At 37.5% G+C, this 15996-nt stretch overlaps 2 protein-coding genes across 2 annotated transcripts; both read left to right on the plus strand.

The window, feature by feature from the left end:
• Nucleotides 1–1721: 1721 nt before the first annotated feature.
• On the plus strand, nt 1722–4113 carry LOC141590863 (high-affinity nitrate transporter 2.1-like). The gene is made up of 3 exons (XM_074411388.1): nt 1722–2534; nt 2806–2921; nt 3364–4113. The coding sequence occupies exons 1-3, from the start codon at nt 1722–1724 to the stop codon at nt 4025–4027; spliced, it is 1593 nt and encodes a 530-aa protein (XP_074267489.1). The 3' UTR covers nt 4028–4113.
• A 9095-nt stretch (nt 4114–13208) lies between these two features.
• LOC141590864 (high affinity nitrate transporter 2.4-like) lies at nt 13209–15749 on the plus strand. The gene is made up of 3 exons (XM_074411389.1): nt 13209–14018; nt 14290–14405; nt 14817–15749. The coding sequence occupies exons 1-3, from the start codon at nt 13209–13211 to the stop codon at nt 15478–15480; spliced, it is 1590 nt and encodes a 529-aa protein (XP_074267490.1). The 3' UTR covers nt 15481–15749.
• The last annotated feature ends 247 nt before the right edge of the window (nt 15750–15996 follow it).

A 15996-nucleotide genomic window follows, 5' to 3' on the forward strand; every position in this document is an offset into this window, starting at 1 on the left:
ACGATATAAAAGAAGTTTTAAAAAATAACAAAAAAAGATGTTGATCGACCGTTTTTTTACCCGAAACCCGTATCGAACCGTTCGTCTAACGGTGTGATATTGAAAATATTAAGCAAAAAATGTTTAATCTTACTAATATCATATATTAAACTAGATAATAATAAAAATTTAAGAATAATTATGCGTTTATAAGTAGAATTAAAGAAAATGATTTTTTTTTTAAAAAGGCGTTAATCTGACCCGTTCTAACCCTAAACTCGACCCAAAACCCGTATAAACCCGACCCGTATAAACCCGTATTTTTCAAACCTGAAATAGACCCGACCCGTATTTTACCCGAACCCGAAACGACCGAACCCGTAACCCGCCCGTTTGACCCGTTTGACAGGTCTAATAATAACACATATTTAATCAAATTATTAGCATACTACCTTCCCTACAAGATCCTATAATGCCTGAATCTGATTACTTACCTTCTTTATTTAACACCAATTAATATTCCACACGTACACTAATTAACGTACAACAGCTAGCCTTAGTTTTTTTTTGAAGAAAACAGCTAGCCTTAGTTGATTAGCTCCAAACTTTGAGTAATGCCTTATTACAAGCAGTTGGTCTTCTTTCAGACGGGTCATGTTGGTATGAATTAATAAGACGGGATTTTATAACCATTTTACAGTTAAATGTGACCACTATTAAAAAAACAAGTTACCATACGCTCTAACACTAGTTGTACCATTGTGGTGACATTTAACCATAAAATGATCACATACTCCCTCCCAGTCGTTATAATGTTCCCCTTTGATATGGGCACGATACTTAAGGAAAAGTATTAAAATATTAGTAAAAGAGTTGGGTGGGGTTGGTGGTAGGAGAGAGGGATGAATTATTAGTAGTTAAATAAGAATTGTGGGGCCAAAACATAAAGGAAAGTAATAAAATATGAGTAAAAGAGTTGTGTGGGGTTTGGTGATAGGAGAGAGAAATGAATAAAATAAGAGTAAAAGTTTCTAAAAATAGAAAGGGGAACATTACTTGAATAATCCGTTTTGGGAAAGAGGGAACATTATAGCGACTGGGAGGGAGTATAATTTAACCACGTATTTTTATTATTAAAAATTTAACATATAATAGAAAGTATCCAAAAGTAAGATTCAAAAGGCAAATGCTCTTTTGGTATCTTCAATAAGGCCACACCAAAATTAGAATATACTATGCAGCGTATTGTGTTCTTTTTACTAATTTTCGTTTCGAAGTCTTCATTAATGACCTCTTAAACCCTTAATTTAATACAACTAGCTGTATTATTATGTACATTTTGCTGGGTCTTTCTTAAGACGGTGATATCTGTTTCAAATATAACATAGGTCCAATACTAATTTATATAGATAAAAGGGATAAGAAATGAATTTATACTTGAATATCTAATGTGAATATCTTACAAATCTTACCACATATAGGTTATTAATGTGTGTCTTTAGAAGACACGTTAGAAAAACCGAGATAATAATACTATTATTAACCATTGGGATCCCAATTGGCTTTATTATCAACTACATGGTGTCACCTTTTAAAATGTCAACCTTTTCTTTTAGTATATATACCTTGGTTTACATGTCTCAAATATAACAACAAAAAACAAAACAAAATATAAACATATACATATACATAAACAAAATCATCATACATTTATCACTAGCCAAAAAAAAAAAGTTTGAGCAATGGCAAGTGAAGAGCTAGGAGAACCGGGGAGTTCGATGCATGGAGTCACAGGACGGGAACAGTCGTACGCCTTCTCGGTGTCACCCTCAACCGTGCCAACCGATACCACGGCCAAGTTCGCATTACCGGTCGACTCGGAGCACAAGGCAACAAAATTTAAGATTTTATCACTAGCAAAACCCCACATGACCACATTTCATTTAAGTTGGATATCATTTTGTACGTGTTACATATCAACATTTGCGGCCGCACCCTTAGTCCCTATAATTAGGGATAATATAGACCTGACAAAACGTGACATAGGAAACGCGTCAGTGGCATCAGTGTCTGGAAGTGTTTTTTCTAGGCTTATAATGGGGACACTATGTGACCTGATGGGCCCACGCTACGCGTGTGCCTTTCTGGTCATGTTAACGGCCCCTACTGTGTTCTGCATGGCCTTGATAGAGGATGCAGCCGGGTATGTGGCCGTTAGGTTTATGATTGGATTTTGTCTAGCCACATTTGTGTCGTGTCAGTATTGGATGAGTACCATGTTTAATGGTAAGATTATTGGGACTGTCAATGGGACGGCTGCTGGTTGGGGTAATGTTGGTGGTGGTGCTACACAACTTCTTATGCCTGTTTTGTTTGAAATTATACGTAAAATGGGCGCTACAAAATTCGCGGCCTGGCGAATTGCCTTCTTTATTCCGGGATGGTTACATATTATTATGGGACTTTTGGTTCTTGTTCTTGGTCAGGATTTGCCTGATGGTAATCTTGGTGCCCTACAAAAGAAGGGTGAAGTTAAAAAGGACAAGTTCTCCAAGGTACGTATTTGTTTTTTTATATATACTCCGTATAGTTCAAACCTCGGTTTATTTAGGGTCAGTTCATATATTAAAATTACGGTTTTTTCTAAGGTATACTTGAAGAAAATCGTTAAAACTTTGAAAAATTCTTGGTTTTCTATTTTTGTCGATTAACGAATGAAATCTCACTTTTAGTTTTACTTGATACAAATAGTACGTTAATTAATTAATAGCGAAATAGTTACGATGATCGACATGCTGATGGTAGAAGTATGATGGTTAAATATAGGTGTTTTGGTATGCTGTCTCCAACTACCGAACATGGATCTTCGTTCTATTGTATGGCTACTCTTTGGGTGTGGAATTGACTACCGATAATGTCATTGCTGAATACTTCTTTGACAGGTACTATAACTTTTTTACTAGTTTTAAACACGTCTAGTATAGTAAAGGGGACTGAAATAATATTGAATATTCTACAATCCGACTAAATGAATAAATATTGAAAGATAAAATTTCATATGATTAAAAGTTGAAATATAATCAATGGTTGCAGTGTTGCACGTTATATAACTTTCTTACTTATTGTCTAGTTTTTTTTTTTTTTTTTTTTTTTTTTTTTTTTTTTTTTTTTTTTTTGTCGTCACATCTATATTGATCAAGTCGTAAACTCTATCGTCAATTTGAGATATTAGTCATGACATATTTAATTGAGTCGAGTTTTGAACTATTGCTTAGTGAAAACAACATAACAAATAAAATTCAACTTATTAAACAATTACAATGACAACAATATAATTAATTAATTAATTATTGACTAAGTTAATTGATATCTGCAATTGAATAGGTTCAACCTCCCATTACACACAGCTGGAGTGATAGCAGCCAGCTTCGGAATGGCGAACCTGTTATCACGTCCCTTTGGCGGGTTTGCTTCGGACTATAGCGCACGCTACTTCGGCATGAGAGGCCGGCTTTGGACCCTATGGATTTTCCAAACCGCGGGAGGACTATTTTGTATATGGCTTGGACTATCCGACAAGCTCACAACCGCGATTGTAGCCTTAGTCCTTTTCTCCTTAGGGGCCCAAGCAGCTTGTGGTGCGACCTTTGGCATCGTCCCTTTTGTCTCTCGTCGATCTCTAGGGATTATCTCGGGTTTGACCGGTGCTGGAGGTAATATCGGGTCTGGGTTGACTCAATTCATATTTTTCACAACTGATAGCTTTAGTACCGATAAAGGACTTCTTTACATGGGTGTAATGACCATATGTTGTACCCTTCCTGTGGCGTTAATTCATTTTCCTCAATGGGGGAGTATGTTCTTCCCGCCCTCGAAAAGCGCGACCGAGGAACATTACTATGTGGCAGAGTACTCTGAGGCTGAAAAGAGAGATGGAATGCATGAAGGGAGTATTAAGTTTGCACAAAGTTCACAATCTGAACGTGGTAGAAAGGTTGCTTCTGCGCCTACTCCTCCTAATCAAAGCCCTAATATTAACAATGTCTAGTTGTTAATTGGACCGTCTCTCTTAAGAATGTTCTATAGTTATAGATGGACTAAATATTCACACACTTTAAGCATAAGACAAACAACAAGTTGCATGGTGGGACAAAAAAATGTCACCACTTTAAGATATTTGACCTTCTTTTACTTTAAACGGATATATCCGTCTATAGTGATACTAATTGAATGATGTAATACAAAAAAATCAAGAATTGGAGAAATTAAATTACCTTCTAGCGGCAGCTGAAAGTATCTGAAAAACCATTTTTGTATGCTTTCGGAGATGAATGTACAACGTTTTACTCGTATTTGTTATCGTGTAGTGATAAATAACTACGGCCTACCACACACAATTTGTACTACACAATAAAAGTTGATTAATTCCGTGTTGGATTTGGTCATTATTATGAAATTTTTAAAGAATAAAAGAAAATAAAAGATAATGACTTGATTTACAGGTGGCCAGTCACCCGAGTACAGTATGAGAAGATGGAGTTGATGGTTGATGGTGTCAAGCTATACCTCGCAAGTGCACGATTTATCGTTGTGCAAAATAGAGGGTCGATCCCACAAGGAGTCAAGAAGATTACTAATTGTTCTAATCCTACCGTTTAGCTAAGTCGACAATAAGGGATGAGTTTGTTATACTAAAACTACCTAAGACAAAATGAAATTCAAACTAAACAAGAAATAGGTAAATGAGCAAAAAGAAATGGTAAGTCGAGAATCAAATAGTTTAAAAGCCTAAGACTCGGTTCTCCCCTAACAATTCGTAACTTCACACCATTAAATCTCTAGGCCAATCATAAGGGTAACTAGGTGAGGAGGAGATGGCTCTAATTCGCCTAAGACCCCCCCTCTCGGGTTCGAAATAGGACACTAGCACTACCCACCAACCCCCCTCTCGGGTTCGAAGGTCGGAATCCCTAACTGAACACCCGACAATCCCAAAAACATGCATATTTCCAAGATGGTCAAGAACTTGGTCAAGGTCATTAAGTACTCATCATAATTCGGGTCATCCCACTCCCACTCTCGAGGGTCGATTTCAAACGCTAGTCTAGAGGTACCCTCCCTTGGTTCTCCCTTTCGGTCTCAACCTAGGTTAGTGATAAAACCAAATTTCGGGTATCCAAATTACAACCTAACCAACTCTCGTTGGTGGACAAGGGTCACAAGTCGGCACTACCCAAAAATCAATCCTTAAACCATGTCATTCCTCTAAACTACCCTCACCAATTTCCCCAAATAATTAGCCTTTATGAGATTCAATTAGTGAAGCTACTCATGTTGGGTCAAGCCGAGTCCTAGTGAAAGACTACTCACTAATCATGTTTCTAAAAGCAAGAGGAGCAACAAAGATGGAGTCTTTAAGCATAAACATAATGGGAGGATGAATTCTACTTCTAAACATGCAACAATCCAACAATAATTATGAAGAAAGATAATTTAAACTAATAATGAGGATGATTAAACTAAAAGACACAATCTTTAACACAAGCAACTCAAAGATTCAATCTTTAACACAAGGAAGTCAAAGACTCAATCTTTGGGTGTAAATAACAAGGATGAACAAAGGAAAGATAAACAAGAGTGAAAATTACAACAATCAAACAACAAGGATGGAAATTTAACATAAACAATCAAACAAAACTTAATGGAAAAACAAATGTAAACTAATGAAATTAGGAAGAGAAATAATACCAACTCAATAGCAAGGAAGGAATTTGGATTGAACAATAAGGAAGGAGGAACCTTCAATCTTCTTACAACCCAATTTCTACTACTAAATAATTGAAGAACTTGTTCTAATTAAGGAAAGATTAGCAATGTAATTAACAAGATTCAAACTTGGAAAAGGAAATTAATTTAGGTCTAGAGTTATGTCCACAAATGGTTAAGGCACTACTACAGATACAGGCTATAACAACGGTCAAAAACCGTTGTTATATAAAAAAGCGGACGTTGTTAAAGCGTCTGTTGTAGAAGGTTTTAACAACGGTTAGTTTTCTTAAGGAAACCGTTGTTAAAACTATTAACAACGGTTTTATGTATAAAAACCCGTTGTGGAAAGTGTGACTCAATTTTGGGGGAAAAGTTATAACAACGGGTTTTAATATACAAAACCGTTGTTATAACTAAAGACAACGGGTTGTTTTAAAATAACCGTTGTTGTTTGTTCTTAAAAAATAAAAAAAAATTAAATTAAATATTACTAGATGCATGCATAATTACGCCTGTTAGAATTCCTATGCATGCATTATTACTGACATCACTGTACATATGAACGGATAATATGGAATGAGAAGGGTTAGTAATAGGATTTGAAGCAGCATTATTGAGAGATATGATGATGATTATGGCACAACTTCCTAACATATATATTAATTAAAAAGCAATTAACTCAACCCACACATTGCTTAGTATAAATACATTGCATATCTCAACTAACATTTCCATTATCTCATATATTCATCACCAAACTCTAACTGCTAAAACAAACTCTACTTAATCTTTCAAATCAAACTCAAAAAACTCCAACAAAATGAATGATTTCATCCTTAAGACTCTTACCATGATCGAGAACAACAACAACTTCATCCGCCGGTTCCTCCATATTGAGGAAAGTTTCAGGAGCTAACTTGCGGAAGCTCGATCCGCATCAAGCACGCCAAAGAAGATGGCTTGACGGAGCAAAGAAGAGATTGATTGCGGCTATATGACGATATAGCAATCACGAACGGAACCTCAAATAGCCAAGGAGGAGAGGACGGATACGATAGAGCAGAATAAGATCCTCCATGAAAATATAAGAATTGCATTTTTACATATGTAATTTTTTTTTAATTTATGTATTTATAAATATATATATATATATATATATATATATATATATATATATATATATATATATATATATATATATATATATATATATATATATATATTAATTATGTTTATCTTACTTCTTCATCTTGCTTCTTCATTGTTTTACTAACTAATTATGCGAACAATACTTAAACAAATAACATAATGGTCGATAAAAACACATACATGCAAAAGAAATAAATAGAAAAAGAAAATAATGACGATGAAACTAACGGATTTGACGAGATTTACCTGATAAATACAGAACGTAATAGACGATGAAATCACAAGGACGGCGAGAAGATAAAGCGACGATGAGAAAGAGAGAAATAGAGAAAGAGAGAAAGAGAGTGTGTATGTGTTTTGTGTTTGTTTGTCTGCTGTATTTGTGTTTGTGTTTGTGTTTGTGTATTAAGGGTTGTGTTTTGTGGTCACAGCAGACTTTTGTTTGTGTGGTTTATAGTATGGAAGGTATTGACAACGGTTATTAAACAACAACCGTTGTGAAATAAGTTTTAACAACGGTTGTAAAAAACACCCGTTGTTAAATAAGGTTTAAAAACGGGTTTCAAAAATAATCGTTGTGATTACTTTTCACTAACTTTGCGCCAATTTTGCACCAAATTATTAACAACGGTTGTGAATGTGTGACCCGTTGTTAAAACTAATAACAACGGTGTTTATAACAATACCCGTTGTAATTTATTTTAGTAAAATTCGCGCCATACATTCTACAACGTCTATTGTGATTTTCGTGAATAATCGTTGTTAAAGGGGCGTTGTAGTTGCCTGGATTTGTAGTAGTGAGGTAGGGGGTATTTATAGTTTTTTATAAGATTAAGAAGAAAAGAGGAGAAAAGCCCAAAATCCGTCAGATGTTGCGTTCTGCCGGTGGACCGACTGCCGGCCTGCCGGCAGAACTAGGGGTGTTCATTGGTCCGGGATCGGACCGGACCGGACCAAACTCTCTGGACCGAAGACCAAATAAGGGTTAAGAGGTGGACCGAGGACCGGACCATATTAATATTGGTCCGGTCCGGTCTGGACCACAAAAACACGTGGATCGGAACGGAACGGACCGGACCGGACCAAATGGACCAAAGTGGACCAAATATTATTGTCATTGACATGCTATACCGTATAAAACTAGAACTCGAGAAGTTCGTAATAATCAAAATAAACAACATTATTTTGTTATGAGATTTAACTACATAATTACACATCTTATAATACGTGTAAGTAAAGTAAAAAATAAAATCAATAATATTACAAATTTAAAAATACTTTTATTACATAACTTTGGTCCATGGTCCGGTCCGCGGTCCATTCGGGTTGGTCCAGGACCGGACCGAAGACCAAAGTAGAGTAAATAGGTGGACCGTGGACCGGATCAGTTCTTCAATGGCATTCTTCAGATGCCGGCAGTTGTCAGTAAGGTGACCGGTGTGGCCGTGGTACTCACAGTACTGGCTCGTGTCATCGTCTCCCTTCGGCTTGGGGGGCCTTTCCCACTTCTGGCCCTCGTTTTTGCTCAGGGCGAAGACCTCGGCGGCCGATACGACGAGGGGGGTTTTATCATTATACCGCCTCTGGTGGTACGTTCCCGAACTCTACCCGGCGCCCGTCGAGTCCTGTTTCCTGGCAGATTTATCAGACCGTGACCTATTATTGTCACGACGTCTTTCACCAGACCGTGACCGATTATTGTCACGGCGTCCTTCATCCGGGTTATCCTCCCGGCGGCTCTTCTTTTCTGAGGGTTTGGCCTCGCTAGGGTCTACCCAGGTTTTGTGATAGTCCTCCACTTTAATGGCTTGATCGGCCAATTTCTGGCGGCGTCCAAGGTCGGCCCGCTTTTGATGAGCTCGTTTTTTAGGTCTCCCCTTGGGAGGCCTTTCATCAGCGCGAAGGCTGCCAGTTCGCTGTTCAGCTCACGAATTTGCTGAACCTTGGCGTCGAACCTCTTCACATAACTTCGGAGGGACTCGCCTCCCTCCTGTCTAATAGTCAGGAGGTCCGATGTCTCCACGGCCCTCCTCTTGTTGCAGGAATACTGGGCTAGGAACGCGTCCTTTAGGTCGGCGTAACAGTATACCGACCCGTCGGGTAGCCCCTTGTACCAACTCTGTGCCATCCCATGCAGTGTCGTTGGGAAGATTCGGCACCAAACCTCATCGGGTTGCTCCCATACTGACATGTGACACTCGTAAGCCTCGACGTGGTCGGTTGGGTCACCTTCTCCTTTGTATGCTATATGTGGTAACTTCAGCTTAGTCGACCGGGTATCTAGGACGTAGGCGCGAGGGGTCCGTCGACCACATGTCGAACGACACGCGGCGATCGGCTCCTCGCATTCCTAGTCCGGCTTCTCTCCTCGTAGCGAGAAGGGCTTCGCCTCCGACTCGGTGAGTCGGACTTCTTCTCCAACTCGACGAGTTGGGCTTCTTTCGCTCCTCCGGGTGTGCCTCGTTCGTGCCGCGGGCGATCTTTGTCTTGTCACGAGTGCGAGAAGGACTTAGGTCTACCACGACCACTTTGGGCTCCTCCTGGTGTCTTGACGGGTCGCTTCTCCTAATGCTCCGTTCAAGTTTCTTGGGGTCACATTTTGGGCCCCGGTCTCCCGACGGTTTCCGCCGCTCTTGTCGGCGTGACGTGTGAGCCGGCGTACTCCCACCAGGTCCAGGAGCATCTTCGCTTTCTTTGCGTCAACCACATGTCCCATGATGGTGACCTGGCTGGCACGGAGTGTCTGGTATTATTGGCATCCCGTACTCCGGTTGAATCACTTGACCAGCGGAGGGTTGCACAACTCCAGATTTGTGGACGGTATCATCTTGGTAGAATTCGGTTTCGTCAGTCACGAATACCTCTTGTTGTTTCGACATCTTCTTGGCTTTTGGGGTGGGTCTTTTGTGTGTATATTTTTTGTTTGGGAATGAATGTGACTAGCTTCTAGTGTCTTTCCCCACAGACGGCGCCAATTGTTCCGGGTGTAATTCCAGAGCAAGTATTGTTACCACCCGTGGCTTGTAGAATGATGTCTTGAGTTGAATCCCTCTTGTCTTTATCGTTCCACTCGACCTCTCCTGCAACAATGAACGAACTGAGGGCTTGGCTTTGTGCCAAGCGTACTCACTCCGACGCTCAAGTCAGTAAACTTAGAGGGATAAGTTGTTGTTACTTGGCTAAGGATGTATTGTAGAGAGATAAGGAAGATATTACCAGATGAATAGTGATTCTTTAGTTAATTTATGGATCCTTTCCTCAATGAAGGTTGAGGAGTATTTATAGACTTTCACCTTTTGTCACGTAGTGGCCAAGTGGCCAAGTGGCTAGCAGGTGGAAAGACCGTTCTACCCTCGGCCGATGGACCTATGGCAGGCCGGCCGAGGGTCCTTGGATATGGGTACGCGGATATGTGTCCCGGCTGGCTGGTTGCCATACCGAGACCCAGGTGACAGGCCGATAGGCTGCATCGGCAAGGCTGTCTAAGTCGTTGACTTTGCTGTGGATATCCTTGACCTTGCTCAATGTGTTGACTTGGTCAGCGGTGCAGAATATGCCCCATCAAGAAGAGTTACAAGGAGGATGATTAGTAGTAATATAGTATTAAGAACAAAACGATATAGAAGCCAAATTAAAAGGGTGATTAACGACTTTTATGTTCAACTAATATATAGTGACCCCTTTGAATTTGTCAAACTTTACAACTAATTATGGAGTTTTACGTGCATTGGGCGAGTCTAAAAATAAAATTTTGGGGTAGCGAATTTTTTTATTATTGTTTTATATTTATATTAAGGTCTATATATAAGAATTTTAGGATTGAAAAAATCGATAATTTTAATCATTTTTTGAAATTTGTGGATAACGAGTGCTACATACCCTTTACTACTAGCTAGGTTTCCCTCTTACGTGGACCTTACTAATTCACTATTGAATGTTATAGTTTCTCTTAAGACTCCTATTCAACTACATTTAGGACGGTGTACAACAATATAAAAGTAATTAAGTGTCTCAAAGACCCTTATTATTGAGGGATAGAGATTGTAGGATATAAACATCCCAATCAAATATATGAAGTATTTGAAATAATATAATATATAGTTTGAGTCATTACATTATACAGAGTATTATAATTTATATGATAAGGATAGGTTTTTTTAATTTGTAATACGGTATTGTAATAAAATAGAATCAGTAATAAACAATTTTAACATACATAAATAGTTACAATTATTTAAACAAGGTTAACCCTAAAAATGATCACTACTAATAAACCAAAGGGTTTATGTTGGTATTGTGAAGATTACTGAAAACTTGCTCGATATAAGATAAAATAAAATAAAATAATGAAGGTAATCTCACAGTAAAATAATATAAAATTATCTCATGTTGTGTCACACGTTAATAATATGTTTATAGTATTTGATTTTACATATCTGGTATGTAAGCAATTTAACAAACAACCATGACCTACTTATTACTCATGTATTCATGTTATATGGCTTTATAAGTATCGATCACATTTGATTATAATTTGAAAATTGAGAGATTAATTGTAAACGTTCTTAATGATATATTATTATAAGATTTGATCGACTTCAAAACCTTTTTTTCTTTAAAGTTACGTGTATATTATATTATTATATATACAATATTTAAAATTTTGTTTCACCCACTTTAAGAAGTTTTGTGTCTAAATTTGAACAAGTCATTACTACAAGTCTACATATACAAGTTGTGTAGTTAGTATTCACATAGTCGATAATAGCAAACAGTTTTACCAACGTCAACTAATTTGAGCATGTCGCTACCAACCATTTGCATTTGTTTACGTGTATTTACTCTTTTGGTTCTTCCATAATCATTATTGTTGCAATTTATTATAAACAAATTTCTCAAAAGTCACTTTAAAATTATGAGATCACGATTATTGTCTTAGTTATCTACGTCATGAAGCCTTGCTTGTACATCTAACTAGAAACTTAATTTGTATTAAGTCTAAGGCTCTAAGCTTAGATCTCGGATCAGAGTCCATACACCTCGAGTTCTCGACCCTAACCAACTAAACCTCGCAATTTGACCCAAATCGGCCTGAATGAGAAAATTCGATAAGGTTGTTTAGCTATAGACCTAAAAATGACCTGTACCGAATTTTATAACTATCAAGTCTTCGTATAGATCGGCTTATTAGTTGCAAACTTGCAATATCTCATTAACTAGGTCTATGGTAACAATTCATGTTCAATAATATTCTGTCGTATCTATAATATCACATATTTAATCAAATTATTAGCATACTACCTTCCCTACAAGATCCTATAATGCCTGAATCTGATGTATCTTCTTTTACACCAATTAATATTCCACACGTACACTAATTAACGTACAACAACTAGCTTTAGTTGATTAGCTCCAAACTTTGAGTAATGCCTTATTACAAGCACCTGGTCCTGCTTCAGACGGGTCATGTTGGTAATTTGGTATAAATCAATAAGACGAGATTTTATAATCATTTTACGTACCAATCAGAACCACTATTAAAAAACAAGTTACCATGTAAATTCTAACACTAGTTGTTCGCTAGTTGTACCTTTTGTGGTTACATTTAACCATAAAATAATCACATATCTTTCGTCATCAAGCTTCGATTTAAAACTAACCGTCTGATATTAAAAAAAAACCACGTATTTTTATTATTAAAATATTATAGAAATTAGAAAGTATCCAAAAGTAAGATTCAAAAGGCAAATAATCTTTTGGTATCTTCTATAAGGCCACACCAAAATTAGAATTAGAATATACTATGCGGCGTATTGTGTTCTTTTTATTAATTTTCGTTTCAAAGTCTTCATTAATGACCTATTAAACCCTTAATTTAGTACAACTAGCTGTATTATTATGTACATTTCGCTGGTCTCTCTTAAGACGGTCATATCCGTTTCAAGTATAAAATACGTCCAATACTAATTTATATAGATAGAAGGGATAAGAAATGAGTTTATACTTGAATATCTGATGTGAATATCTTGCAAATCGTACCACATTTAGGTTATTAATGTGTGTTCTCAGGACACACGTTAAAAAACCGAGATAATAATACTATTATTAACCATTGGGATCCCAATTGGCTTTATATATTATCAACTGCATGGTGTCACCTTTTAAAATGTCAACCTTTTCTTTTAGTATATATACGTTCGTTTACATGTCTCTAATATAACAACAAAAAACAAAACAAAATATAAACATATACATAAACATAAACAAAATCATCATACATTTATCACTAGCCAAAAAAAAAAGTTTGAGCAATGGCAAGTGAAGAGCTAGGAGAACCGGGGAGTTCGATGCATGGAGTCACGGGACGGGAACAGTCGTTCGCCTTCTCGGTGTCACCCTCAACCGTGCCAACCGATACCACGGCCAAGTTCGCATTACCGGTCGACTCGGAGCACAAGGCAACAAAATTTAAGATTTTATCATTAGCAAAACCCCACATGACCACATTTCATTTAAGTTGGATATCATTTTGTACGTGTTACATATCAACATTTGCGGCCGCACCCTTAGTCCCTATAATTAGGGATAATATAGACCTGACAAAACGTGACATAGGTAACGCGTCAGTGGCATCAGTGTCTGGAAGTGTTTTTTCTAGGCTTATAATGGGGACACTATGTGACCTGATGGGCCCACGCTATGCGTGTGCTTTTCTGGTCATGTTAACGGCCCCTACCGTTTCGCATGGCCTTGATAGAGGATGCAAAGGGTATGTGGCCGTTAGGTTTATGATTGGATTTTGTCTAGCCACATTTGTGTCGTGTCAGTATTGGATGAGTACCATGTTTAATGGTAAGATTATTGGGACCGTCAATGGGACGGCTGCGGGTTGGGGTAATGTTGGTGGTGGTGCTACACAACTTCTTATGCCTGTTTTATTTGAAATTATACGTAAAATGGGCGCTACAAAATTCGCGGCCTGGCGAATTGCCTTCTTTATTCCGGGATGGTTACATATTATTATGGGACTTTTGGTTCTTGTTCTTGGTCAGGATTTGCCTGATGGTAATCTTGGTGCCCTACAAAAGAAGGGTGAAGTTAAAAAGGACAAGTTCTCCAAGGTACGTATTTGTTTTTTTATATATACTCCGTATAGTTCAAACCTCGGTTTATTTAGGGTCAGTTCATATATTAAAATTACGGTTTTTTCTAAGGTATACTTGAAGAAAATCGTTAAAACTTTGAAAAATTCTTGGTTTTCTATTTTTGTCGATTAACGAATGAAATCTCACTTTTAGTTTTACTTGATACAAATAGTACGTTAATTAATTAATAGCGAAATAGTTACGATGATCGACATGCTGATGGTAGAAGTATGATGGTTAAATATAGGTGTTTTGGTATGCTGTCTCCAACTACCGAACATGGATCTTCGTTCTATTGTATGGCTACTCTTTGGGTGTGGAATTGACTACCGATAATGTCATTGCTGAATACTTCTTTGACAGGTACTATAACTTTCTTACTTATTTTTAGTTTTCCGATTAACGGTTTTTCTAACGTGTGCCCTAAGGACACACATGCATTAAGAAGCTATATAAGGAAAGATTCTCAGAATAATTTCATGATAAATTAAAAGATGAACTCATTATTGCAATTTTAATAAAATTACTCTTATATTTGTCGTCACATCTATATTAATCAAGTCGTAAACTCTATCGTCAATTTGAGATATTATTCATGACATATTTAATTGAGTCGAGTTTTGAATTATTGCTTAGTGAAAACAACATAGCAGATGAAATTCAACTTATTAAACAATTACAAGGATAATAGTATAAATAAATAAATAATAATTAATTAATTAATTATCGGCTAAGTTAATTGACATCAGCAATTGGTTGACTACAATTGAATAGGTTCAACCTCCCACTACACACAGCTGGAGTAATAGCAGCCAGCTTTGGAATGGCGAACCTGTTATCACGTCCCTTTGGCGGGTTTGCTTCGGACTATAGCGCACGCTACTTCGGCATGAGAGGCCGGCTTTGGACCCTATGGATTTTCCAAACCGCAGGAGGACTATTTTGTATATGGCTTGGACTATCCGACAAGCTCACAACCGCGATTGTAGCCTTAGTCCTTTTCTCCTTAGGGGCCCAAGCAGCTTGCGGTGCGACCTTTGGCATCGTCCCTTTTGTCTCTCGTCGCTCTCTCGGGATTATCTCGGGTTTGACCGGTGCTGGAGGTAATATTGGGTCCGGGTTGACTCAATTCATATTTTTCACAACTGATAGCTTTAGTACCGATAAAGGACTTCTTTACATGGGTGTAATGACCATATGCTGTACCCTTCCTGTGACGTTAATTCATTTTCCTCAATGGGGGAGTATGTTCTTCCCGCCCTCGAAAAGCGCGACCGAGGAACATTACTATGTGGCAGAGTACTCTGAGGCTGAAAAGAGAGATGGAATGCATGAAGGGAGTATTAAGTTTGCACAAAGTTCACAATCTGAACGTGGTCGAAAGGTGGCTTCTGCGCCTACTCCTCCTAATCAAAGCCCTAATATTAACAATGTCTAGTTGTTAATTGGACCGTCTCTCTTAAGAATGTTCTATAGTTATAGATGGACTAAATATTCACACACTTTAAGCATAAGACAAACAACAAGTTGCATGGTGGGACAAAAAAATGTCACCACTTTAAGCATATTTGACCCGTCTTTTACTTTAAACGGATATATCCGTCTATAGTGATACTAATTGAATGATGTAATACAAAAAAATCAAGAATTGGAGAAATTAAATTACCTTCTAGCGGCAGCTGAAAGTATCTGAAAAACCATTTTTGTATGCTTTCGGAGATGAATGTACAACGTTTTACTCGTATTTGTTATCGTGTAGTGATAAATAACTACGGCCTACCACACACAATTTGTACTACACAATAAAAGTTGATTAATTCCGTGTTGGATTTGGTCATTATTATGAAATTTTTAAAGAATAAAAGAAAATAAAAGATAATGACTTGATTTACAGGTGGCCAGTCACCCGAGTACGGTATGAGAAGATGGAGTTGATGGTTGATGGTGTCAAGCT

The sequence above is a fragment of the Silene latifolia genome, chromosome 7 (assembly GCF_048544455.1).
Source record: "Silene latifolia isolate original U9 population chromosome 7, ASM4854445v1, whole genome shotgun sequence".
NCBI lineage: Eukaryota > Viridiplantae > Streptophyta > Magnoliopsida > Caryophyllales > Caryophyllaceae > Silene > Silene latifolia.

Excerpts from the sequence above, each read along its gene's own strand:
- LOC141590863 (XM_074411388.1), top strand. The coding sequence starts at position 1,722 with ATGGCAAGTGAAGAGCTAGGAGAACCGGGGAGTTCGATGCATGGAGTC. Across the intron at positions 2,535-2,805 it reads AAAAGGACAAGTTCTCCAAG|GTGTTTTGGTATGCTGTCTC; the intron begins GTACGTATTTGT and ends GGTTAAATATAG. Across the intron at positions 2,922-3,363 it reads GCTGAATACTTCTTTGACAG|GTTCAACCTCCCATTACACA; the intron begins GTACTATAACTT and ends GCAATTGAATAG.
- LOC141590864 (XM_074411389.1), top strand. The coding sequence starts at position 13,209 with ATGGCAAGTGAAGAGCTAGGAGAACCGGGGAGTTCGATGCATGGAGTC. Across the intron at positions 14,019-14,289 it reads AAAAGGACAAGTTCTCCAAG|GTGTTTTGGTATGCTGTCTC; the intron begins GTACGTATTTGT and ends GGTTAAATATAG. Across the intron at positions 14,406-14,816 it reads GCTGAATACTTCTTTGACAG|GTTCAACCTCCCACTACACA; the intron begins GTACTATAACTT and ends ACAATTGAATAG.